The following is a 26,853-nucleotide window of genomic DNA, read 5'->3' as shown; positions in this document are numbered from 1 at the left end:
TACCGAGGCAAAACTCACATTTATTTTTAAGGGTGTATACAATGAATAAGGCTTCACATCTATATACTGTCTTTGTGTCAGTATGCACTGTTGAGGAGCCAGAGAAGATCTGGTATCCCTTTATTGTTCATGGAAAACACGGCACAATTCATAGTGACAGAGATTTTGCTTTGCTTGGTAAGTATCAAAATAATAATAATTTAATTCAGTTGCATTTTATTTATGGAATGATTTCAGATTTGTGCTGCGTGGATTGAGTGTAAATGCCTTATTGCAGCAGCGTCAAAGGGTTGGCCATCAGACTGTTTTTATTTCAGGCCCACACGGAACGGGAAAACATGCAAACCTCTGGGCATGTATGATAGTGAGATGGTAAATAAGTGTGGCTGAAAGCCAGCTGGGAGCCATCTAAACATACACAACTTTTGCCTGATGGAACCTATCCTTACGTTCTAAACTTATCTGTGAACCTGAGCTTGATAAAAATAATAATTAGAAACAGTAGTGCATACAGATTTTTTTTTTGAATAACTGGAGCTACTTTCTCAGTGCCCACTCCTGCAAGGTACTGAGTGGTTTCTGTGACTATGTCTAGACTATGGAGTTTTTTCGGAAAAACTTCCATTTTTCAAAAAAAAACCTCAGAGCGTCCACACCTCAAGCACGTTTTTGCACAAAAAAATTGAAAGAACAGAGGGTTTTTTCTGGCATAGGTATTCTTCATTCTAAGAGGAAGTACGCCTTTTTGTGAAAGAGCTCTTTCACAAAAAGATGTGTGTGGACAGGGAAGAGGAAGATTTTTGCACAAAAAGAGGAAAGAAGAAAAAAAACAGGTGCCCTGGTGGCCATTCTGTACATAGCAATCAGAGCTTACTTTCAAGAGAGCGTCCATGCAGCCTAGATGCTCTCTTTCACAAAAGCACATTGCTTTTTCAATGAGCTTTTGCAGTGTGGACGCGCTCTTGCACAAGAAGTTTTTGTGGAAGATCTCTTCCAATAAAAGCTTCTTGCTCAAGAAGCCGGAAGGCTAGACGTGCCTGTGAGTGTTCATTGCTCCTCCAGGGCACATTTACATAACAGGGCAAAAGTTGAATTAAGCTATGGAACTTCAGCTATGTCAATTGCATAGCTGAAGTCAAAAACTTAATTTGGCTTTTGGCGCTCTTCCTTTGATTTCCCTTACTCTTCGTGAAATGAGGGTTACCACGAATTAGAGTAAGAAGTCCTCCAGCTAGACATTATTTCGAAATAAAGGCTTGCAGTGTAGCTGTGCACTATGTTACTTCGAAATAACGTAAGTTATTCTGAAATAATGATGCTGTGTAGACATAGCCAAAAGTCCTCAGGAAACCAATTTACTGCATGTGAACGAAGGTGTAACATTGAAAGATTTTTCCCTTCAGTTAAAGCTGCGTCCTAAAACTGAATCTCATCGCAAACATTTCATTAAAAGCAGTTTGTACTGATTCTGAAATTAGTATTAGGGATGTAATATCAATGCTACACTGCTAAATCTCTGTTTCTATTCCGCTAACAATAACTTGGCAGGCATAGTGGAAGTATGGCTTATATACATGCACTCAAAACAACACAATGTTGATAGATCTAATTTTATGCTCCCACCCCAAGCTTTAACAGTGCCCTTTTAAGACAGTAAACCAAAATTCACTTTTCTTAATGCTGTGCTCCCTCACTTCCAAAATTGCAAGGCGAGATCCCACTCATAGCTATCATGATGAATGGATGCATTATCGGATAGATAATTATAATGATAGTACTTAGTACTTTATGAAAAACATTTTCACCCATAGATCTCAAAGTGCTTTATAAAACGTGTGTAGCATTATATCATCATCATTTTATGGATGGAGAACCTGATGATCAGAATTTTTAAGTGATTTGCTCAAAGCCACATGAAGTCAGATGCAGAATTAAGAATAGAAGTCAGGTCTCCTAACTTCCATCTGTGCCCTATTCGGTAACAGAGAAGGATGGGATAGAGAAAGCAAGGAGTAAAAGAAAATTGAGTGATAAATGCCTGAAGTAGGAATAGCTGACCTACTAATTTACATAAGAATGACAAGTTACTGCTTTTGACCAGGGGCTTTCAGAATAGCAGTGGCTCTAGTCACTGGGGAGGAAGGGAATCTTCTTTGTTAAAGCATGGGACCAGGACACAGGACTAAGGATTCTTAATTCCTCACTGTACCACAGATTTATGATTTGGCCTATACAAGTCATTTAGTCCCTTCCACATTTGTGTGCGAAGAGGAACGTGTGCCCATGAAAGGAAGGAGTTCCAGCTCTATGGCAAACAATTTCACGTCCTATGGAAGTTGCCCCTTGGGGTTCCAGTTCTGCAAAGGAATTGAGGGTGGAGTAGTGAGCAAGCCAGCCTTCTTTGAGCACTTATCCTAATTCTGTGTTGTTTTATCTTGCACTGCATTCACATGTGCGACATCCCATTCAGGATGGGATTTGGAGAAGGCTACCATATTGATCTTTGCAAGTACTGTGCTGTGTTGTAGGGTTAGGTCCATAATTTCATGTGTGTCTGTGCTGGTGCATACAGGGAAGCAGAGAGTTTTACTTCAAAAATTAGATATAAAATTTCAGAAATTGCTGATGATCTTGCTTTACATATGATTGAGTCAAGAGTGGCTTCATTTTAAGCTGTGTGAATGAGCACATGTATCAGTTTTTCCAACATACATAAGTGTTGTATGCCCATATAGCTCAGATTAGCAAGACATGTATCTCTAATACAGTGTTTCTCAAAGTGTTCCATGAAACCATTCTAAGAAATATGCTAAATGGCCACTCTGGTGTGTTTATTTACTGTCTTTGCAACCATGCAGCCTTGCGGCTTCTGTTGGCTCCGATTCGCTGTTGGCGGTCAAGAGGAGCCACAGGAAGTAGCAGCTCGGCCCATTCCACTTCCCATGGCTACCCTTGACTGCAAACGGCAAACCGGAGCCAATTGGAGCCATGAGGCTCTGTGGCTGCAGAGCTGGTAAATAAACACACTGGAGCAGACAGTTAGCAGGTTTCTCAGAGTAGTTTCATGGACCCCTTTGAGAAACACTGCTCTAGTATAAAGCATGACATTACTTGCATCTGCATGGAAAGCCAGGCTGGGTTTGCAAAGGTCAGTTCTAAACAGGCAGTTAGTGTGCCACATTTAGATCTGCACTGTAGTCTTAGTACACACACACACATTCTAATTAGTTGCACTACAATGCAAAAATAAAGGTTATTTGGGATACAAAACAATGCCCAAAGCCCATGACATTTGAAAATTACTTCCAATGACTTTTGCCCTTTCTAGTCTAAATTCTGTAGTCCTTATTCAGGAAAACTTCTACTGATTTAAAATCACTGCGTGTCATGCCTGAATGAAAACTGCAAGGTCGGGTTCTTCATTGTGACTGCAGTGAGGATACATAGCATTATCTGAAACTGTAGCATGCAGCCAAGCAGAGTATGGACTGGGTAATGTACTAGGCAGAAATTCTACAATTAAGCAGGGTGACTCCAGGGATAATGCAGCTTTCCAAATTCTAATCCATTTCCTTTCTCATTTTTAAAAGAAACAGACTTTTTGTGTGATCCTCCACCTTTGTTATCAGTCACTTCTGTAAATATTGTCATGGTGAAACAACCCATATTTATCAGTACATATTTTTCTTGTTTTGTACCTTTTTTCCTTTGTGGTTATTTGCAAAGAAATAGCTTTGGTGACCACTTTTTTGGCCTTTATTGCTTGAGTTGTAAGTTCTGAAAGCTCATCAGCTTGATGAAAATGATGTGCAGAGAAGGTGGCTTTAAGACATCTATTTGTCCTTCTTCCCTTTTGTAAAGATGGGCCCTACATTTGCCTTTTTCCAATCATCCGGGATCTCTCCCGATCTCCACGAGTTTTCAAATATAATGGCCAAAGACTCTGCAATGACATTTGCCAACTCCCTCAGTACCCTTGGATGCATTAAATCTGGACCCATGGATTTGTTTATGTCTAGCTTTTCTACGTAGCTCTTAACCTGTTCTTTCTCCACCGAGGGCTGCCCACCTCCTTCCCTAGTGCAGTAGTCTGGGAGCTGACCTTGTCTGTGAAGACAGAGGCAAAGAAAGCATTGAGTACTTCAGCTTTTCCCACATCTTCTGTCACTTGGGCCGTGTCCAGACTCAGGGGTTTTTTCGGGAAAAGTAGCCTTTTCCCGAAAAAACTTCCCCTGCGTCCAGACTCAAGCCGCGTTCTTTCGAAATTATTTCGAAAGAACGCGGCTTTTCTTTCGATGGCGGTAAATCTCGTTTCACGAGGAAGAACGCCTTCCTTCGAAAGTTCCTCTTTCGAAGGAAGGCGTTCTTCAATGTAAAGAGGCTGTCTTCGAAAGAGAGCATCCAGACTCGCTGGGTGCTCTCTTTCGAAAAAGCGGATTTTTCTATCGAAAGATCCGCCTGCAGTCTAGACGCGATCTTTCGAAAGATGCTCTTTCGAAAGATGCTTTCGAAAGAGCATCTTTCGAAAGAAGCCTGCAGTCTAGACATAGCCTAGGTTACCGCTCTCATCCGGTAAGGGCCCCACACCCTCTCTGATCACCCTCTTATTGCTAACATGCCTGTAGACACCTTTCTTGTTACCCTTTCATATCCCTTGCCAGCTGCAATTCCAATTGTGCTTTCGCCTTCCTGATTACTCTCCTGTATTCTCGAGCAATATATTTATACTCCTCCCTAGTCATCTGTCCAAGTTTCCACTTCTTATAAGCTTTCTTTTTATGTTTAAGCTCACCAAGGATTTCCCCGGTAAGCCAGTCTGGTCACCTACCATATTTGCTTTTCTTACTGCTCATTGGGATAGTTTCTTCGTGTGCCTTTAATAAGGCTTCTTTAAAATAGTGCCAGCTCTCCTGGACTCATTTCCCCTTCATGTTAGCATCCTAGGGAATCCTGCCCATCAGTTCTCTAAGGAAGTTGAACTCTGCTTTTCTGAAGTCCAGGGTGTGTATTTTGCCAATCTCCTTTCTTTCTTTTGTCAGGATCCTGAAATCTCCCATCTCATGATGGCTACTTCCCAGGTCGTCACCCACATCTACTTCCCCAGCTAGTTCCTCCCTGTTTGTGAGCACATTTCTGTTTATATTTGGAATCACATTAATAATTGCCTTCATGGAGCAAAGTGTCCCAGAACCTGAGAAATAAGAGGAACAAGATGTTCAAGAGTGATTAGCAATTTTTTGTATACCTTGAAAGGCCTGATTTTCAGAGGTGGTTGTTCAGCCTTAAATTCCTTAAAAATTTCTCAGATGCAACAAAAAGTGATGCACCTAAACTAACTGTTTCTTTAAATTTGATCCAGAGCAGTTAGTGAATTTACTATTTCTGGTAAGCAGTGACTTGATCTTGAAAGTCTCTCACTCACATGAATAGTACTTACTTGAGTAGCCCCATTGAAAACGATGGGTGAATCTGGGCTCTGTGGAATTCAATGGTAGTTTTGCTATTGACTTCAGTGGGACAAAAATTTTATCCAGTAAGATTATTCATGCAAGTGACAGTTTCTGGAACTAGAAAAGGACTCATAACAGAGCCCCAGCATAACAGCTCTTCCACCATGACCAAGACTAGGGGCTTTCAAAAACAAACACTTAGATTGTGGCAAGTGAGTTTTCAAAGGAGGGTAGCTGAAGGTGCATGAGGGAAGTTGTGTGTTAGGCAGCAGAGTGCAAATGACCATTTAGTGCATGGTAGGCTAGTGTGATATTGCAGCAAAGTGGGTTTGAATCTAACTAAATGTTCATTTAGATGTCTGAGATAGCAGTTTTGATAGTTACCTGACTACTATACTGTGGCTAATTTCATTCGGCAGTTTGTTATGGTTATAGATAATTCTGATGTTAAAAGTGATTATACTTCGTGGGCTTTCAAGCAACACTGATTGTACTCTTTTCTTTCCTGGCTGTGCCTTTGTGATAGTTTCAAAGACAGTATGGAAAAATCATCATCTTATTCTGACTGGCTCATAAATAACAGCATTGCTGAGCTAGTAGCTTCCACGGGTCTTCCAGTGAACATCAGTGATGCGTATCAGGATCCTCGCTTTGACGCTGAAGTAAGATTTTTTTAAATTTACACTGTCATATTTTTGCAGTTGAGTAGAATATAAATAAAGCAAATCCAAATGAATATAAGACATATGTACATTTGTTCTGCATTATCTTTTTCTTTCTGTATGTCCTCTATTGGGCTTACCAGCGGCAGCGTGGCTTTAAGCAACAGAAAAATGGTGAAAGGTATTTTTATATTGAGGATACAGCACTGTTCCTACCTTCACTTGTAGGCAATTACTTTATCTGTGCATCATTTTTCCAATCTGTGAACTTGGGATAATGATGCCTTCCTTTATAAAGTCCTTTGAGATCTATGAAAGCTAATCTTTGTTGAAAATTCTACCACTGATTATTCTTTATGTTCCCTATAGACCATAGCTATATGAGATTGTGGAACTGCCAACACTAATGTAAACAGAAAGCTGCAGTAATATGATGTCAAAAGACAAATGTTTTTTGTTATCCTACTTAGCAAACTAATGTTATATCAGTATGTTTTCATCAATAAGATATACATTGTGGGCTATTTTTTTTCCTCTCAGGCTATGACTAGACTGCCAGCTTTTGCCGACAGAGAGTATGCTAATCAAAAGCTCATTAGCATTTATCATGCTGTGATTAGCATATTCTCTGCCTGAGGCTTTTTGCGCAAAAACAAGCAGTAAAGACGGATCCGTTTTGCACAAAAACTCCCTTTTGCACACGATCTGTATACCTCCTTTTTAGAGGCATAAGGATCTTGCTCAAAAGGGAGTTTTTGCGCAAAACGGATCCATCTACACTGCTTGTTTTGCACAAAAACCTCTTGCACAAAAAGCCTCGGGCAGAGAATATGCTAATGACAGCGCAACAAATGCTAACGAGCACTTAATTAGCATACTCTCTGCCGGAAAAAGCCAGCAGTGTAGACATAGCCTTAGACAAGCCAGTGGGAGTTATTTTAAAATCTTAGGGCACAGTTTTGCCTGCTGAGATTGGGGAATAGGCAGCAAACACCACTTTTGATACACATCTTCAGCACTGGGTTACTTTCCTAGGTTTGACAGGACCAAAGAATCAAATTGTCCCTGGCATGGGTTATTCCTGCTTACTGGAATGAGTTTTGGCTCACAGCGCTTCATATTGCTCAAACCTTCCTTTCTGGACATATGGGAGGTTTTCTCCCACTATGGAACTGATGGGTCTTTGAGTCACAAACTCTCCAGAGAGCCCACAGAGACGAGGGCCATCCCAACCGTATTCCTGTGCGTCTACAACACTATTTCCCAACCCCATTGGCCTCCTAGGCGGAGCAGTGTTTCTACAGGAGCTGTTTGAAGAATCAGTCTTCATGTGCTGGTGCTCTCAAACCTCATTCCAAGGTGAGGGAATTAACATAAATAAATGCCTGCTAGGTGATGATTAATCAATGCTGAGACCCCTCATGAAACTGATAATGGAATAGCAGGTGTCTGCTGGCCTGGTCAAAGGCCAGGACCTGAAAAACCCCCAGAGGCCAAGAGGGTCAGTGCTTCCCACTTCTGCTCTGTCTCACTCAGACTGGATATTTTTTTATGCTTTCACTTGGCAGAGAAGGAACAAGGATTAGCTTGTCCTTAACTATGTGCAGATCACCCACAATTCTAATTGAAATAAATGGGAGCTCCAAGTGCTGAGCATCTTTGAAAAGCAGGCCTCAATTTCCACAGCTCACAAATCATAACCCAGTCACCACTCCATGTAGGGAGTGCTTTGGCTCAGAGTTCTATTGTTATTGGTTGAGTTGCATGATAGAAACTCCTTTTCTAGTACGTACTCATGTAAGTTTCTGGCAAGGTTAGATATGGAGTATTTCAAGTTATCATTCCAGTCTCAGCTAGAAATTTAAACAATGGGGTTACAGTGAGCAATAGACAGAGTGGCAAATTCCATTCTGAATTATATCTCTTGCAACACCATTACTTTAGTGGACTTGCCTAGGAGCTGGGCAATGGGTTCATAGGAAGTCAGTGCACAATTCTAGCCAGTGAGTCTATTAAATTACATTACTACAAGGAGCATGCTTTAAAAGTGCCTTCCATTTTGACAGTATCCACTGGTTCCAGTGGTACTTCCCATAGTATGTACACAGAAGAGCTCTCAAGCTAGCAGAACAGATTATTTAAAATGTGTACCCGGTCTGTTAGTTTATGGGAAAATGATGTTAGCATTAATTTATCCAGAATTTCAGAAAGTACAATTAATGCCTGGGAAGAATTTCCTACCAAAGAGATATGCTGAAGTATAACACACCATATATTTGATGTGTCTGCAGTTATACTTATAACATGCTATGTTCTGATTAATAATGCTGCCATCTCATATTCATTTCATACTTAAAGTCTATGCCAATAAGAGATACTGACCAACATATAGGAGAAGAATGATGTGAATTACCCTATATAAAGGTCAATAATTATTTTCAATTGGTATCGTCATAAAAATGTAACTCACAATGCCACTTGGTAGAAACGATGATTTCTGGAGACAAGAATACTCAAAATACAATTATGTTTTTAAAAAATTGAGACAATCATTCCTTATTAGTAAAATAAAACGTGCCTTTGTGTTTGTAATCTCATTTTCTATTGTTTTTTCTCTGCTACCCTTACAAAAACTCTTTCCTATACACTAATTTTTATTTTTAACGAAATTCTGATGTTATTGTTAAATCACTGTCACTGAACATTTAGTACTGAGGTATTTTATTTGTGATCTACATCAAGATCTGCAATAACTCAGACAATAAATAAAACCTATTTGTTTCCCTTCCCCCCCAAAAAAACCCTGCATTTTATTGAAATAGGCCTCCATCTTATGGAAATTTACAACATGGGAAAAATATGTTACTTATGTGCAATTGCAATTTAAATGCTTGTTTTATATCTTGCAAATGTGAGATTATATATTGACTTACCTAATTAAAAAGGAAGCCCTTTAAGTGTATTTCATTCCATACACTTAAAGGGATGCTGGAACAATTTTTATATTGGGGGTGTTGTGTGCCATTGAATCAAACTGTAAATCCTGTATCTCATGGCTACTCAACTTTGGCAGCCCCAGGGGCCACAATGATACTTTCAGCACATGCCAAGGTCACAACTTAAATGTGGTTGCATATACATGCAAATTTATACGCAAACAGTTTTCCACACTGACAGGCATGAATACAAAAATTACGGCAAGACTACACAACACACAGGCCCCATTTAAGTCAGTTCTGCTGATATTAATAAAATGCAATATTTACCCCATTTCCATCCATATGTCAACACTTTTAATGAGCAATGACAGTCCAAGAATTTAACTATTAAAACGCATATCAACAGAAGACCATTATATTGACTGCTTTTTTGTTTTAGCTCCCACCCAATGGTGGCCTGCAGGCCGTGTGTTGAGTAGCCCTGCTATATATCATGGAACAACTTCATGCCTGGGAGGTCTCACAGCACTCCCCCCCTCCACCTGCCACCACCAATAGTTCCAGCCCCTATGCACGATCTCTATTTTCAAAGGGAAAACCCCCCACAATTTTGGAGAATAATCTATCACGTATCTAGGTAAAAAGGTAGAAAATGTTATTGGGATTACATTCAGCATTCCTGTGAGTGTTCATCTCAGTTGAGTTCAGCTGAACTGTGCTAGGCCGGCCCAGTTATATAAGTTTGTACTCAAACATATAGCTTTCTGCATCTTGACAGTGTTTCTAGGATAAATGCTCTTCTTCGATTTTCTATTTTTTGTACTTTACAATAAGTGAATGGACGAGTATTTTTAGGTAATTGGTAAATTATGACATAGTCATAAGTGATTGCAGTTTATTGCTAGTTATGATCAACGTTTGAGGGGGTTTGGAAATGCAGTTGGTAGTCTGAGTTATGTTTCACATATTGCTTCTTCTGCTAAAATATAATTACCCATTTCTTCACAGACGAATCAGAAGACTAAAAGGGCTGTATCCTATCATGGATTTTATGTGGGACTCCCCATTGATTTCAATCAGAAGTTCCACTTACATATTGATAGCAAGATATGACTCTAATAGTAAACTTGAATTGCTTCACACTCTTACAGATGGCAGTTCCTGCAAGTCCTCAGTTGGAGGTCATTACAGAATCAGTCTACAGCTGCTCACATTGCAGCCTTTGAAACTGCAGCATCTGAGGAGGCATCTGTCCTCAGTACATTGCTTCCTGACAGAATTGTAACCTTTGATTCTCATCTTTCACCATTTCCCCTGTAGTGGGTTTTACAATAGCACCAGCAACACCTGCTGATCACTACCTTTGGCCGGGAGTTGCAGCTAGTTTCAGCTCATCCTGTTTGCCCCCTTCAGTCTCTCCTCAGAGGTTGAAGACTCACTTGCCTCCCTTGAGATGTCTTGCAGCACTGACTCCAAAGGACAGCATAGGAAATGGAGAATCTATGGCATTAAAAGTACATTGCAAAGCTTCATATCACAAGTTTCAGAGAGGTAGCCGTGTTAATCTGTTTCAGCAAAAACAAGGACTCTGCATCTGACAAAATGGGCTCCAGCCCACAAAAGTTTATGCCCTGATGCATTTATTAGACCACAGTCTATTACCACAGAACTAGCAAGAAGGCAAAAGGTCTTTTCTGAATTACAAGTGACATCTACCTAGAAAATCTCAACCCCTGATTTTTGACCACGTCTCTCAGTTCCTCCTGAAACTTGCTTTTTTCTCCCACCCAATTTCCAGCTCACTTCTTGCCTTCCCTTTGCAAATCTTTCTTGAGCTATGCACCCTCCCTCTTTTTATTGTCTGTTTTTTCAATCCCAATATCAGATTAATCCTTGAGGAGAGCACCACACTTCCCTTTTGGCAGGTGGTTTATATTCCCTTTCCTAAACCACCAATATAGTTTCTCAAATATGTTCTGTTTGGCTATTATCCCAATGGCAGAGCATTATACCAATCATGTTTAGTCCTTAGTTCAAATCAATAACCAGACATTGTAATCTGAGGCAATTGCTGTGTTTTTATATATGTTAAAACAATTTCTAATACAGGCCCTGATTCAGCTGATACTTTTGACCAACACGCTCTTGCTTTACCAATGCAAGTAATCCTGCCACAGATTAGACATCAATAGGGCTATGTCTACACTATGCAGAAGATTGAAGCTGCCACAGTCGATCTCCCAGGGTTCAAATTAGCAGATCTAGTGATTAGGCCCTCTAATTCCAACTGAGAAGGCTCCCCTGTTGGCGCCAGTATTCCTGCTCCTCATGAGGAGTAAGGGAACCAACAGGATCATTTGCTCTTGTTGACCTCCCACTGTGTGGATGGCACAAAAACTCGATTTAAGATACATTGACTCTAGCTACATAATTAACATAGCTGGAGTTTTGTATCTTAAATTGACCTTCCCCTTTAATGTAGATCAGGCCTAGGAGTTTTGCCTGAACAAGGCCTTCAGGATTGACCTATGGGACATTAAACTGATTTGTAACTATGAACAGGTTGAAGTCTTCCTTGATGTTACTATTTGGGGGACATCAGAGGGCTATAATTAGCTACTCAAATACTGTAACGGCTAAAGTTCTTGTTTTTTTCATCGTAGGCTGACCAGTTTTCAGGCTTTCACATAAGGTCTGTTCTTTGTGTTCCTATATGGAATAGCAGCCACCAAATAATTGGTAAGATATTTCATATAACTCAGTTCAGCATTATTGTGTTAATATGAATTTACTTCTGTCTTTTTAGTTGTATTCCTTTTTCTTCTGTTTCCCAGCAGAATATTGCTAAGCAGTTACAATACCTAGGATATGTGCCAGGTATCCAAGAAGGAATGTTTTGACTTGGATACTATATGGACAATTTTTCAGCTTTCCATTTACTTCGTAGTTATATCAATTGAACACTTTTCATGAATACTTTTGTACTGTACTGCACTGCTGGTGCTAGGCTTAAGCAGACTAAGGAATTGCTTAGTGCTCCCAAGAAGCTCAAGGGGTCCCCCTCTTAGTTGTTTTAATATTTGTTGTAAGAAGGGAGGAAAATATTCCTGCTTAGGGCCCCCAATGTGCTAGCCCCACCTTTGTTATATCAAGTCATCATTCAAGGGCCTTTCTTGTGTGTGCACATTTTGGGCAACTGTGGTTCTGATCCTGAAAGGTGCTCCAAGGTGTCCATAAGTCTTAGACAAACAATTACCTGCACACAAAAAGAGAGGCTCTCTAAAGTTAAATTGTCAGAGCTCAATTGAAGTCAATGCAGCGATAACAGTTTACAGCAGCAATAGGCAACTAATAGTAAGTGGGCCTCATCAGTGGCCCTCCATCTCAGTGGGCTGCATGGCCAGTGGTGGGCAATCTGCAGCCCATGGCCCATTGGGGTTGCACCTGCGGCTTGTGGACCCCCAGTCTGCCTCCCTCCTCCATGTGCATCTGATGCACTGGGGCACTAGAGCCCTGCACTTCGTATTCCTACCATCCCTCCCAGCGCCTTTAGAGTGTCACGAATCACCTGATTCACATTCTGTCCCTGTTCCTCTCCCTCCCTCCTAGAGCTGGAACAATGTGAACAGCTGATTCGTGGCATTCCAACTCTGGGAGGATGGGGGAGGAGCAGGGACAGAGCATAAATCAGCAAATTCGTAGCACAGGGGGAGGAGTAGGAAGTCTAGCTCCAGTGTCTCAATATATGAGAGGTGCTTGGGGTAAAGAGGCAGACAAGGGGTCCTCAGGCAGCAGGTGGAGCCCCAGCAGTCGCATGGAGCCTGTGGGCTGCAGTTTGCCCACCACTGGTTTATAGCAGCTGAGGATCTAGTTCATGGCACCATATGATATGGCAGGATATCAATGAAAGTTGAGAGTGTAAGTACAGTGTAGAGGCGATGAGTGAACATCACAACAGAGTATCAGTCCCTGTGTGCTTAACCAACTAATACAAACATAGTAATTGTTCCTTTTAAATAATTTTGTTCATGACATCTGTTGCACAGAGTGAGGCAAAAGAGAAACTCACTGATAAATGTTACAGTATTTTGAGAGGGCTATAAGTAAATAGGAGGAATAATTTTTCACATAGGAATTCAATATTGACTCTTCTAGAGCCACCAGCTCGGAATAGATTTTTCCTTACAAATTGCTTTATAGAATTGAGTATTTAATAACTTTGCAAATGTTTGGGCCAGTGTTGGGGGGGAGGAAGAAGAGAATATGTGGGTCATGGTAAAGTAGCTAATAGTTAAGAATGCAGGCACTAATTCAGACAGTTTCATAGGCACGTGCCCTGAAGTTCTTGGGACTACTTATGTGCCAAATATTTGACCGATACTTAAATATCTTTCTGAATCGGGATCTTAATCGCTCACACAAAGCACTGAACAATACTGTGTAGACCAGGGGTGGGCAAAAATTTTTTGGCAGGTGGCCACTTCAAGGTTTTGGAAAGTGGTCAAGGGCCACACTTTTCTGTGGAGGGGGTACAAGGTCTAGAATGGAGGTTGGGCACAGAAGGGTACACAGGGTAAGGGACTGGGGTGCAGGAGAGGGTAGGTCTGAAAGGGAGTTTGGGCAAAGGAGGGGGTTGTGACCTAGGTCAAGCGATAGGAGCGTAAGGTCAGGGAGGGGGTATGGGTGCAGGAGAGGGCCACTGGGAGGGGGGGCAAAGTCTGGGAGGGAGCTGTGACCTGGGAGAAGGGGAAAAGGGAGTGCAGACTACAGACGCTGTGGGTGGTGACTTGGGGCAGGGGAATGGAGTGCAGGGTCTGGGAGGGTGTTTGGTGCAGGAGAGGATTCTGGCCTGGGAGAGAGGTGTAGGGGAGGTACAGGGTGTAGGAGGGAGTTGTGACCCAGGGCAGGGGGGTGCAGAGGGTTTGGATGGTGACCTGGGGAGGGAGTTGGGGTTTAGGAGGGGCTGGGGTGCCAGAGGTAGGCTCTGGCTGGGAGGCACTTACCTAAGCCAGCAGCCCTGCAGCATCCCCAAGTCAGGTTGGTCTCCCTGCCTGCTGCAGCCCCAAATCACTTACAACTGCAGCTGCAAACCCCACGTGGCTCTCAGTTCCAGGACGGGAAGAAATTTGCGCTGCTCCCATCCCCCAGGCCAATCTCTCAGATCTTATTGGCTGGTTGTTTCCAGCCAATAGGAGCTGAGAGGTTGCTGGGGTCAGTTCCTGTTGGCTGGTTGTTTCTGGCCAGTCGGAGCTGAGGATTGGGCGGGGGCGGGGAGATTTCATGAAGCCTCCTCCTCTGGACTGAGCTTTAAACCGCACAGCTGCATGTGCCTGAAGGTCCCAGCAGGGGGAGCCGTGGGCCGGATCCAGTGGCTTGTGGGGCAGTATCCAGCACCCAGGGCATATTTTGCCCAGACCTGGTGTAGACTGTTAATATTATATTTGCATAACAAACAAAAAAACAGCTAAAAGTTGTAAACCAAACCATAACATCAAAATACGACTTTCAGACATTGCTATTTGCTTACTATTTTTCATAATAAAATATTTAAGAGTTTTTCTGTACAGTTGAAAAAAATATTGTAATTAGTAATGAACAGAATTTCTGCATTAAAAGGTTTGTCCTTTAACTTTCTAAAAGGTGTAGCTCAAGTGTTGAACAGGCTGGATGGGAAACCTTTTGATGACGCTGATCAGCGATTATTTGAGGTAAGAGATACTTAACTTTGCAACAGTTCTATACTCTGCTAGCTCAGATTCTATATTTCTCGCTACCTGAGTGCTGTTTAAGCTAACTAGCAAGGAAAAGGCTTTGACTGTCTATATTCCTTATCAGCAAATTCTTCAGTGATACATTTCTATTCTAGTTTATTATACATAGCAGCTGTTTGAGAGATGTCACCACTCCATGCCCTGTTTCATCTTTTTCAACATCAAGCAAGAAAAAAAGATCTTATTCTGACCCTGACCGGCAATGGAATATGATAAAACCAGACATACTCTGAGCTACAAAGTTGGACTACTGCTCTGAATTTCTCCAAAAAATTGAGAGATCAGACACAGGATTTGTCATATCTGTAAATATGACAATAAGAAGGATTAAAATTGGTTACCTGCTTATATTTAAACTGAATAATTACCTATCCTTTGAACACCTCTCAGATCTAGTTTCTGTGCTTCCTAGATATAGCAATTGTAACTGCTTACCATAATGAATGCCATGTAGAAGTATTTTGGTGTGTTTGTGGCCAAAGTAAGAGTCAATATAATTTATTTATGTGTATTGCTGTAGCATTCAAATGTCCCAGTCAGGACAGGAGTCCCATAGCACTTTGACCTAAATGAACACATAGGACAATGTAGCTTGATACATACAGTTACTTACACTTACTAGATTAGCTTTATGTATTTTTTGTGGAATAATATATTATGGAAATAGCACCCCAAAGTACTTTATCGGTCTTCCAGTCCTTGTATAATACTGGGAAGTATGACAAAGGCATATATACTTTTGGACACCATCACAGTTATTGCATGTTTGTCAGTCACTGGTTCACTTACGGCAAGTCTTGGTATCATTGGCGAGATTTCAAGTAAGAGTGAGATTTGGCCCATAGTCCTGCAGTACCTTAGGGCTCATCTAGACTATGATAAAGTGTCGAAAGAGGATATGCAAATTCCGCGGGAATTCCTCTTTCGACGCTTTAGCGTAGTCTAGACGAGCCCTTTCAGACTAACAAAAAATGTAGCTGGTATCATGAACTTTTTTGGGCACAACCCACTTCTTCAGATACACGGAGTTTACTTCATTAAAGTAAATTCCATTCATCTAAAGAAGTGGCTTGTGCCCACAAAATCTCATATCATCATCTACATTTTTTTAGTCTTTAAAGTGATGCAGGATTATTTGTTGTTTTTAAAGTTTTTTCAATTACTGACTTACATGGCTACCCTTCTGAAACATTTGGCCCATATTATGTCAAGAGATTTCTCATTTTAGCTTGAGAAATAGGTCAGATGTTTGGTGCTCCTCATGAGAAGCAAGCTATTTTAAAAATACAGTTACCTACACAAGTTTTTCTCATAATTATTTATCTTACAGAGCAGCTTTACTGACCTATATTCTCGAGCTAGAATGCCCATAATCTATATACAATTATTTCTATAATATATCTGGTTTTCAATTTACACTTCTTTTTCCAAACATCTAAAACAGAATTCATCTTTTTATTGGTATTTTAAATGAATTCTTTCTCGTTAGGCTTTTGTTATTTTTTGTGGCCTGGGCATCAACAACACTATAATGTATGATCAAGTGAAGAAATCTTGGGCAAAGCAATCTGTGGCTCTTGATGTAAGTATATGATCAAAATATTCAAACACTCTCTGTAAACCATTATTTGTCATAAGCATGTAATTCTGCTGCAGAATTTATCTCAGTGAACTTTATAGTTAGTCTCATTTTCTAAATATACATTCTGACTGCTTAGAATTCGTATTTCATTAAGATAACATTGAACAGGAGATTATGTGGGGTACATTATAATGAACTGTTTAAATGAACTATAATGAACTGTAGAAATTAGTGTCGCTTAGGAAACTCCCCCCAGGTGCAATACACATATACTAGCTAAGTATCAAGCTGATAATGGCATACAGTTGTGTTGTGATTCAGCAAAAAAGAATGTGATCCAAGCCCTGATGTGCTTACAATCTAAATCAGACAAACCAAGGAAATGCTGTAGAAGGAAGGGGTAAAGAAGGGAGAAACAACATTTTAAAAAACAATAAAAGTAATGAGAGTCATGGTATGTTGTGAATGAAGCTAGGAAAGAAAGGGTAGGAATAAATGGTATGTTTTCAGAGTGGAGAGAGGAAACTAGTGGGGTCCCCCAAGGGTCTGTCCAATCCTATTCAACTGGGACCAATCCTATTCAACTTATTTATAAATGATCTAGATAAAGGGATAAACAGAGAGGTGGCAATATTTGCAGATGATACCAAATTGCTCAAAATAGTTAAGACCAAAGCTTCAAAAAGAGCTTCAAAAAGATCTCACCAAACTTAGTGATTTGGCAACAAAATGGCAAATGAAATTTAATGTTAATACGTGGAAAGTAATGCACATTGGAAAAAATAATCTCAACTATACATACAATATGATGGGGCTCGTCTACACTGGCCCCTTTTCCGGAAGGGGCATGTAAATTTCGCCAGTCGTAGTAGGGAAATGCGCGGGGGATTTAAATATCCCCCGCGGCATTTAAATAAAAATGTCCGCCGCTTTTTTCCAGCTTTTAAAAAAGCCGGAAAAGAGCGTCTACACTGGCCCCGATCCTCCGGAAAAAGCGCCCTTTTCCGGAGGCTCTTATTCCTACTTTGAATAGGAAAGGGTTAGGGTTAGGGTTAGGGTTAGGGTTATTCCTTTGAAGTAGGAATAAGAGCCTCCGGAAAAGGGCGCTTTTTCCGGAGGATCGGGGCTAGTGTAGACGCTCTTTTCCGGCTTTTTTAAAAGCCGGAAAAAAGCGGCGGACATTTTTATTTAAATGCCGCGGGGGATATTTAAATCCCCCGCGCATTTCCCTACTACGACTGGTGAAATTTACATGCCTCTTCTGGAAAAGGGGCCAGTGTAGACGTAGCCATGGAGACTAATTTAGCTACAATTACTCAAGAGAGAGATCTTGGAGTCATTGTGGATAGTTCTCTGAAAACATCCACTGAAAGTGCAGTGGCAGTCAAAAAAGCAAATAGAATGTTAGGAATCATTAAAAAAGGAATCAAGAATAAGACAGAGAACATCTTATTGCCTCTATATAAAACCATGTTGCACCCACATCTTGAATACTGTGTACAGATGTGGTTGCATCATCTCATAAAAGAAATATTGGCATTGGAAAAGTTTCAGAAAAGGGCAACAAAAATGATTAGGGGTTTGGAACGGGTCCCAAATGAAGAGAAATTAAAGACTTTGACTTTTCAACTTAGAAAAGAGGAGACTAAGGAGGGATATGATAGAGGTATATAAAATCAAGACTAGTGTTGAAAAAGTGAATAAGGAGAAGTTATTTACTTATTCCCACAATATAAGAACTAGAGGTCACCAAATGAAATTAATAGGTAGCAAGTTTAAAACAAACAAAAGGAAGTTTTTCTTCACTCAGTGCACAATCTGTGGCACTCCATGCCAGAGGATGTGGTGAAAACTAGGACTTTAATAAGGTTCAAAAAAGAGCTATATAAATTCATCGAGGTTATGTCCATCAATGGCTATTAGCCAGGATGGGTAGGAATGGTGTTGCTAGCCTCTGTTTACCTGGAAATGGGTGACGGGGTGGGATCACATGAGGACTACCTGGTGTGATCCCTCCCTCTGGGTCATCTGGTATTGGCCACTGTTGGCAGACAGGATAATGGGCTAGATAGACCTTTGGTCTGACCCAGTATGGCCCTTCTTATGTTAAGCCTATATATTCCCATCCATTGAGGAATATATAGAACCAAGGTAGCTGGTCACCTATAGTACGAAAGGTGAAAAAAGTGAGTTTTTGGCAGGGATTTTAAACAAGAGAGTGAAGCTTTCTGGGCCACTGGAAAAGGGAGAGGTTATTGCAGGTAGGGGGACAAGGGAGAGGGAAATGTCAGGATTTCTTTGTTTTACTTCCAGTTCAGAGTTGGATCAGAAGAGTGCAGTTATTGAAAATGTGTAGAACTGGATATGTCAGCCAGTTGGGTGTGGAGGCAGAGCATCTGGGAAAAATTGTGAAGGGCTGAGGTGTCATATGTATCATTAGTACTTTTATCATCAAGAGGCAAAAATCTGTAGAAATCTTTCTTTCATCGTTATATCCATTATTGGAATAAAGTGAAGGCATGTCAGAGGTGAGGTCTGGCAGATCAAGAAAACCACATTTTCTCTACTAAAAGGGCAAGGCTAACATAATGAAAGCTCTCTGTAGTTCTACTACTTGGGTTCCAACACTGTATATTACAGTGTCTCATAACATAAATGCTCTTAACCAGCGAGGGGACCAGAATATTACCACAGAGCTTTGCAGTTTGAAGACCAATCATCCTAAAATTGGGGAAAAGGTGTTTCTTTCTTTTCTTCTCCTTTACTTCTCATAAAAATAATAGAGAGGTAGCTGTGTTAGTCTGAGCTTGGTAAAACAAAAGGAAAAAAATGTGTGGCACTTTAAAGACTAACAAGATAGTTTACAAGAGATAAGAAAGGAGGAAATAACTTATTGTAAGTCAATCAGTGGCTAATCTGGAGTTATTACGATTATCAATAGGTGGGGAGGCTGTCTTTTTAATGTGTATAGTAATTAGCATCTTTATTAAGGCCCATTTGAAAAGTGTCAAATTTAAGCATGAATAAAAGTTCTGAAATCTCTCTCTGTAATCTGAGGTTAAAATTCCTGAAGTAAAATGCACGTTGTCAGGTCTTTAAGGGAATGGGCAGTTAGATTAAAATGTTGACTAACAGGTTTTTCCGTGTGAAGCTGTCCGATGGCTGATTTGTGGCCATTAATTCTTTGGCGAAGTGACTGAGCAGTCTGTCCAATATACATCGCAGAGGGACATTGGTGGCACATGATGGCATACTATTCTTTCTTCTCTCTTCCTTGCCCCTCACCCCCACCTTCTGGTCTAATATCTGATTTATTTGTTTACTTTCTTCATTGTATTCCTTTGTTATATATGGTCATGCCAATTCAGTTTCAGAATATGATCTGAAGAAGTGGGTCTCCCCATGAAAGCTCATCACCTAATAAACTATCTTGTTAGTCTTTAAAGTGCTACATATTTTTTCCTTTTGTTTTCTTATAAAAAGGCACCCTTATGGAAAAGTCCTTAAAGTTGCATCTAAACCAGTGTTTCTTAAACTGTGTTCCGTGGTACACCGGTGTGCCGCAAGGCAGTTGGAAGTGAGCTGCAGAGAAAAACAGAATTCAAAATAGTGCCCTTAAAGAAGCAGGTGACTTTTTTGTTCAACAAAAAATCCTTGGCATTCCTCATTAAAAAAAAAATTATTATTTGGTGTTCCGCAGTCTTAAAAAGTTTTCCACGGTCTTAAAAAGTTTAAGAAGCACTTATCTAAACCATAGGCTCAGAGTGTCATTCCCTCTTTGTGTAAACATATTCATGCTAAGTTGATGAGAACTCACATAAGGTTGCATGGCAGGGGGCAGTGGTATATGGCTGCAAAATTTAGCCATGCCAAGTACCTACACTGTTTTTATGTAGATTTGTACTTGGCCCAGCTAATCCATGTTACTACAGTGGCTATACTGCTATTTACACTTGTACTAGCTTGATGAGAGCTAGTGTGTACATGTGTTATGCAAGCTGGGAATCACACTCCTAGCTCATAGTGTAGACATAGCCTAATGATGAGGGATAAAATCACCAAGGTTCTGTAGAAATTAATCTAGTCTATAGCATTTCAAAAAGTAGTATGTCCCTGTCACGGGGCCAACTCACCACCGTGGCATCTCTAGCTGCTTGCTCTGGGAATTAGCTTGTTGACTCACTGGACACCTCCCTCTAGCTGGTGTCTCCCCATGTTCTCACCGTCCTCTCTAGTCCAGACACGTGTCACTCATGGACCTCAGCGTCCTCTTCAGGACACTGTCCTCTGACAGTGCTCACTCTGGTCTCTGAGCCCCCCTTCCAGGGGTTGGCGTTCATCCTGCTTCCACTCCAGGGTCCTCCCCTCCCGAAGGAACCCTGTTCTCCTCCCAGGGAACACTCAGTTCCCCTGTACCCTCCTTGCCTCAGTGACCCACTGTCAGTCTTCATCTAGCCCCTGCCTCAGGGGAAAACTGCAGTCTGTAATGGCCACTCATCACTGGAAAAGGGATGTGGACCTGCTGCCCCTGCCTACCATGGCTGCCCCTTGCAGCCCCAGCAGCTTCAGGCCCTGCCTTCCTTCCCCAGCACTGCTCTACCTCCAGGAAGCCTCCTGCTTCCTTGGTAGTCAAGTTCCTCCTGCTCTCTGACCAGAGCAGCAGTAAGTTCTCCTCTCCCTCCAGGAGTCCTCCTTTATATAGCCCCCAGCTGGGCCATCATTAGTAAGAGCTGCCTCAACTGGGGCTTCACTCTTAGCCCTCACTCAGGGCTGGGGTTTTGACCTTAAAGGGCCAGTGCAGAGCAAATGTCCTGTCACAGCCCCCTTTATAGTCTTTTTAGAACATTCTAATGGAACACAATTCTTTATTACATTGTATATGATGGTTAAACCTCACTCCCACAAAAAAACTGTTGAAGACCACCATTCCCTATTAAATTCTGTAGATTTTAAGAGTAATTATGTAAAAAGTCTACCATGAACTGCTCACAATGACTTCTTTTCAAAAGAAACAAAGTTTAAAGCTGGACATATAGTTTTCCTTTGCTACTGCTAAAGCTGACTATAGATGCAGCGTTGGGGTTGCTAGGATGATATTTTTCTTGGGTTGAAAGAAATCTGTAATCCATTTTCACTTCTCATTCAATTACTAGTTGCCTTTGTTAAAAATACAGTTTACTTATTATCTTAATGATTTCCAAGCTCTTCTTATGTGAGTCTATGTTAGCTTAGTTCCAAATTTTTGAATGTCACATGCAAACTCAAATGTAGTATTTGAAAGTCATTTTTGTCAAGAGGAAAGTAACTTCTCCAAGATTTGCAGTAATATCTTGTATTTCACACATGACCTCAACTTCATGATGATGTGGATTCTGTATTTTGAATGGGTATATCCATTAGATCTATATAACACACAAAAATGTGGGCTAGCTTAAGAATAGCCGAAGGAAACTTGGTCTGAATAAATCATAAACCCCTGAACTCTTACGAAAATAGCACAAGCTATTTTTCTGGAAATATTATCAGTGTCACTGTGGTCTCAGTCTATAGAACAATCCAAAAGTATTGAAGTGTATGCTTAATGTTAAATCCTTGGAACACAATGAAAGTACTTACATGATTATATTTGAGCATATTCTGTTGCACTTTTTTGGAATACCATCTATATTTGTATAAAGACTTGAGATTTAAGAGGCAAAGCGTGAACACTCTTTTCTTAGGGCTCTTGCAGGACTTGATATTCTTTACAATTATAATCTCTTTATATAGTTTAGAGAGTATGTGCATTTGTATGTGTGTCTGTGAGTTCATCCGTCTGTGAGTCCATTTGTTCAAGAACATCTCCTAAACTAAGAGCTAGGATCACCAGATTTGGTGTGCAGCTTCCTTTTAGTCTAACTTAAAGCGAGGTCAGGGTTTGGTTGTGCCAGGAAACTCAATATCACATCCCAGAGGTTAGATGGGTTCAAAAAAGAGAGTAGACATTTTTATGAACTCCCACAATTGTATTAAAAATGTAAAACCATTATTTAAAATAACAGATATAAGCCTGAGTGCTTCAGAACATAAACCAACCAACCACAGGTACTGTGAGGTTACAAATAAACTTCTTCTATGGGAATGCATAGACACTGCATATTGTTCTGTGCACATACTCCACAGAAGCCCATTTTATGTAGCTTGGAACTTAGGTGGTTCCAGTGCTCAGAGAGCCTTCTGAAGCTTCTGGATTGCTGGGTGAATATTTCCCTTAGATTAGGGTACATTTTATTGCAGGTAAGTACATACATATTTATATATGTCACAAAGCCGTGGCCCATCCCTTACATACCTGCATGCTATTTCTGGAAGTACTCATTCCTAGAGCATCATATTTAAGTGAATGACAGCTCATGGCTAGAAATGATAATTAGGTAGTAGTCAGATCCATTTAGAACAATGGTTCTCAAAGTTTTTGGCCCACGGCCCACCCCGCTCAATGCAAACCTTTCTGCGGATCACCGCCATCCACCCATGATGACAAAATGGGTACAGGAGGGGTTGGGGATAGGAGGTCTGGCCACGAAGGAGGTTGCAGGAGTGGGCTGGGGGTGGGAGACTAGATGGGAGAGAGGTGCAGGAGTGGGTTGGGGGGGGTTGGCCAGGAGGGAGGGTGCAGGAGAAGGCTAGGAGTGGAGGATCTTGTGAGAGTCTCAGTGGGAGGAGGATGAGGGACCTCATACACTTCCTTCTGCTCCCAGAAATCACCTCCCATGCTCCCATTGACTGGGATTCTGGCCAATGGGACCAGCAGGGAAAGCCTCCAGGTGAGCAATTTCCTGCGCTGCTGTTTCACCAACCAGGGGGTGAAAAAAAAGCTGCTTTTCCCCCCCTCCCCCGTAAATTTGATCTGGGCTGTTAAACTCGAGGCTCCTCCCCCCCATGCAGTGGGAAGCCAGCACTAGCACTCCACCCTCGTAGGAAGGGTGTGGAGCTGGAGTGCTAGCACAGGCTCTCTGCTGCAGAGGTGTGTGTGTGTGTGCCCCAAGCCTGTGACCCACCTGCAGCATGGTCCATGGACCACTCTTTAGGAACCGCTGATTTAGATAGAACATATAAACTCAATAGTTTCATGAGAATTAGTACTTTGAAATCAAAGTACAAATAAGCATGGACTTTTTCACTTTTAATTGCAGGATTTCAGGAGAACTATTATTATGCCTTTAATATTACACTAATTATGGCTTCCTTTAAAATTATCTGGAATGTAAATGCCGGATGTATACCTGAGAACCTGCAATTAATTATATATACCTTTACTTATAGCTATCTGATGCTGCATAAATATTAATAAAACTTGTTTTTAAAGCACTTTATTAGACAGCATCAAGGAACCCTCTAATTTCTGCTTATCCACTGTGAAATTCTTTTTGTTCTGCATCAGGTTCTGTCCTACCATGCAACATGCTCAAAGGCAGAAGTCGACAAATTTAAGGTAAGGGTTTATCTTTCAGTTAGCATGCAAAACAAGTGTTAGTTAAAATGTCAGATAGAAAAGTGTTAGTTAAGTGTCAGATAGAAAAAAACTCAAAAAAGTCAGTTTTACTTTTTTATTCAGAATAGAGCCAAAGGATATTTGTGCTGATGGACAGTATGATCTGTTAACGGATGAGGGATGAGTGAAGCTCCAAAAGGCTTGTGGCTAAAATAAGCAGTCAAAACTTCAGAATTTGCACTATCCAACAGTACTTCTATACCTTTTGAGATTCTGGTATTACTAGAGAGGTGACAGAAATAGGTATTTTCTGTGCCAACTTTTAGTTTTCTTAAGCACAGCCAACAAAGCTAAATAATGGTATATTAAGAGTGTAGAGGTAGTTAATAACTATTTGTGCATGCTGAATCCTACAAGATTATCAGGAATTCATTTTTAAAGAAGGGACTGCTCTTTAGTTTCTGTGAGCACTGCATGTGTGCAAATAGCTCCCTTTGAGTGACTGTCATTATTTGTCTTCCGGAGTGCTTTTCAAGTTATGTATGATGCTTCTGGGAGAATACCTATTGTCTCCTCTCCTATACAAACTGTATATGCAACTGATGGGAAGATTAGTGAAGAGATGTGGATCCAAACATTCATTTATTTCTGACAGTCAGCTCTGTCTCCATTGTTCCTCACCTGGCTACAGAAGTATAATGAGAAGGGCCCTACCAAATTAACTGTTGTGAAAAACATGTCATGGACCATGAAATCTGGTCCTTTGTGTGCTTTTACCTTATACCATACAGATTTCATTGGAAGACCAACCCCCTGGACCTCAGTCTAGTGCCCCAGGTCATTACTGCCTCCTTCACCCAAACTCCCTTCCTTATCCCAAGTTCCCTTCTGCAACCTCCAACCCAGACCCTGTACCTTCTTCATTAATATCAGTAGTATGGAAGTAAGAGTAGCCGTACTGCACCCTACCAGGAATAACTTTGCGACCCCTGCTTCTGCAATTTCTTTTGGGATCATGATCTCTAGAATTGCAGCACTATGAAATTTTGGATTTAGATAGCTGAAATTATGAAATTTAAGATCTTTAAAATCCCATGACCGCAAAATGGACCTAAATGGACTGTGAATTTGGTAGTAATGAATCAGTGTCTAGGAATTTGGGGCATGGCTAACTGGCTGCAACTTAAGCTGGGCAACTCAGATGATCTAGATATGGGGTGGTCAATAATTTTTGTTGGGGGGCCACTCCAATAAACAGGAAAGTGGTTGAGGGCTGCACTCTTCCATGATATCAATGGAGGAGGTATAGGGTCTGGGTTGGAGGTTGGGTGCAGAAAGGAGCTTGGGGTAAGAGAGGGAGTTTGGATGAAGGAGGCAGTTATGACCTAGGGCACTAGACTGGAGTGCAGGGGGTTGGATTGTGACCTAAGGCAGGGAATTGGGGTACAGAACTGGGTGCAGGGATTTGGATTTGAGCTAGGGCAGGAGAGGACTGTGATCTGGGGTAAAGGATTGGGGTGCCAGATCTGGGAGGGAATATGGGTACAGGAGAGGGCAGAGGAATTGGGTATGGGGAGTAGGGGGCAGGAGTGGGAGGCAGAGGGTTGGGGAAGGGAAAGGATGGGGTACCAGAGGCAAGATCTGGCCAGGACATTTACCAGCTAGCAGCTATTCCTGAATCAGTGTCCTTGGCTGCCCCGCCCCTGCACAGGCTGTAGTCATGTGCTCTGTAGCCCCTTGTGCTCATGTCTGCCTGTTATTGAAACAGGCAGCTCCCATTGGCTAGTTTCTACCTAGAAACTGGCCAATAGGATTGTGCTGGTGTTCCCCGCAACGTCTGCAGGCCAGCCAGATCCTGTGTATTGGTGGGCTGGATTCTGCCCAGGCTTGATACAGATGGGTTGGGGAAGCAGCAAAAGAATTGGAAAAATTGATATCCATGCCTGCATTGATCAGAGATGTATAACTGCCAGTTCTATTTAAAAAACAACGAATACTCCTGCTGCACCTATTTCAATTGTTTATGTTCATTTTGCTATTAAATGCCTAGGCAGCAGTTGTGGCCTAGAATATTCTTTGTATCTGTATCTGCTAGGGTTACCAGATGGCTTCAAAAAAATACCGGACACACTTGATCTCAGATGTGGGGGGGAGGGCCGGCCAGGAGGGGAGCAGGGCTGGCTGGGAGGAAGTTGGGAGGAGCAGAGCTGGCCGGGGGAGATTGGGAGGAGGAGGGGGGAGAACCAGCCGGCGGGAAGCAGGGCTGGTTGGGGTCATCGGGGGAGATCGGGGGGGTGGGGAGAGAATAGCAGGGGGAGAGAATCTGCTGGCGGGGAGCGGGACTGACCCAGGCACACGCAGATTCCGAGGTGCTGCCCGTCCCACGCACAGTCCTGGCAAAGCACGAGCGAGTCCGGCCCCAGGGATTCCCTCCTGCCCCAGCCCTGCCCCCTCGCGTAGTTGCATACTGCCTGGCTGATAGACACGCTTACGCAGCATGAGCGTGTCTACCAGCCAGGCAGTACACAACTATGTACTGATACTCCTAATAATAATAAAACTTACCTAATTAGAAAATACCGGACATTTTATATGTCCGGTATTTTCTCAATTTGTTTTCTGGACAGAACACTCAAATACTGGACTGTCCGGTTCAAAACCGGACACCTGGCATCCCTGCCTGGTGAAAAGAGTGCAACATTTTCCTTCACAGGTGTACCATGCCACAGTTATCCACACCTTTATCACCTCAAAGCTATAGTACTGTAAAGTGCTCTACATGGGAATATACCTCAAGTCCACTCACAAACTGAATCTAGTGCAGAATATTTTGATCTGCTTAATCATTGAATTTTATGTCGGGAGCCCCTTATACCATTGCTCTGGGATCTGTTCTGGCTTACATTAAGTCTCTAGATAGAATTCTAGGTGTTGCTAAGAGCCTATAAAGCTGTCAGTGATTTGGAGCACAGGCT

The 26,853-nt window shown here is 41.6% G+C and overlaps 1 protein-coding gene across 1 annotated transcript in view; it reads left to right on the top strand.

Annotated features, from left to right (window-relative positions):
- The window catches only part of PDE11A (phosphodiesterase 11A), a 128,721-nt gene that overhangs the window by 7,619 nt on the left and 94,249 nt on the right, over positions 1-26,853 (top strand). The window contains exons 4-8 of the mRNA XM_075933714.2: positions 5,977-6,112; positions 11,715-11,790; positions 14,692-14,759; positions 16,312-16,404; positions 23,828-23,878. Coding sequence (XP_075789829.2) covers positions 5,977-6,112; positions 11,715-11,790; positions 14,692-14,759; positions 16,312-16,404; positions 23,828-23,878 — 424 coding nt within the window. The remainder of the gene's footprint in view (positions 1-5,976; positions 6,113-11,714; positions 11,791-14,691; positions 14,760-16,311; positions 16,405-23,827; positions 23,879-26,853) is intronic.

The sequence above is a fragment of the Pelodiscus sinensis genome, chromosome 7, assembly GCF_052426305.1.
Source record: "Pelodiscus sinensis isolate ZL-2025 chromosome 7, ASM5242630v1, whole genome shotgun sequence".
Lineage (NCBI taxonomy): Eukaryota > Metazoa > Chordata > Testudines > Trionychidae > Pelodiscus > Pelodiscus sinensis.
The sequence above is the reverse complement of the archived record's forward strand: the minus strand, read 5'-3'. Positions and strand labels throughout refer to the sequence as shown.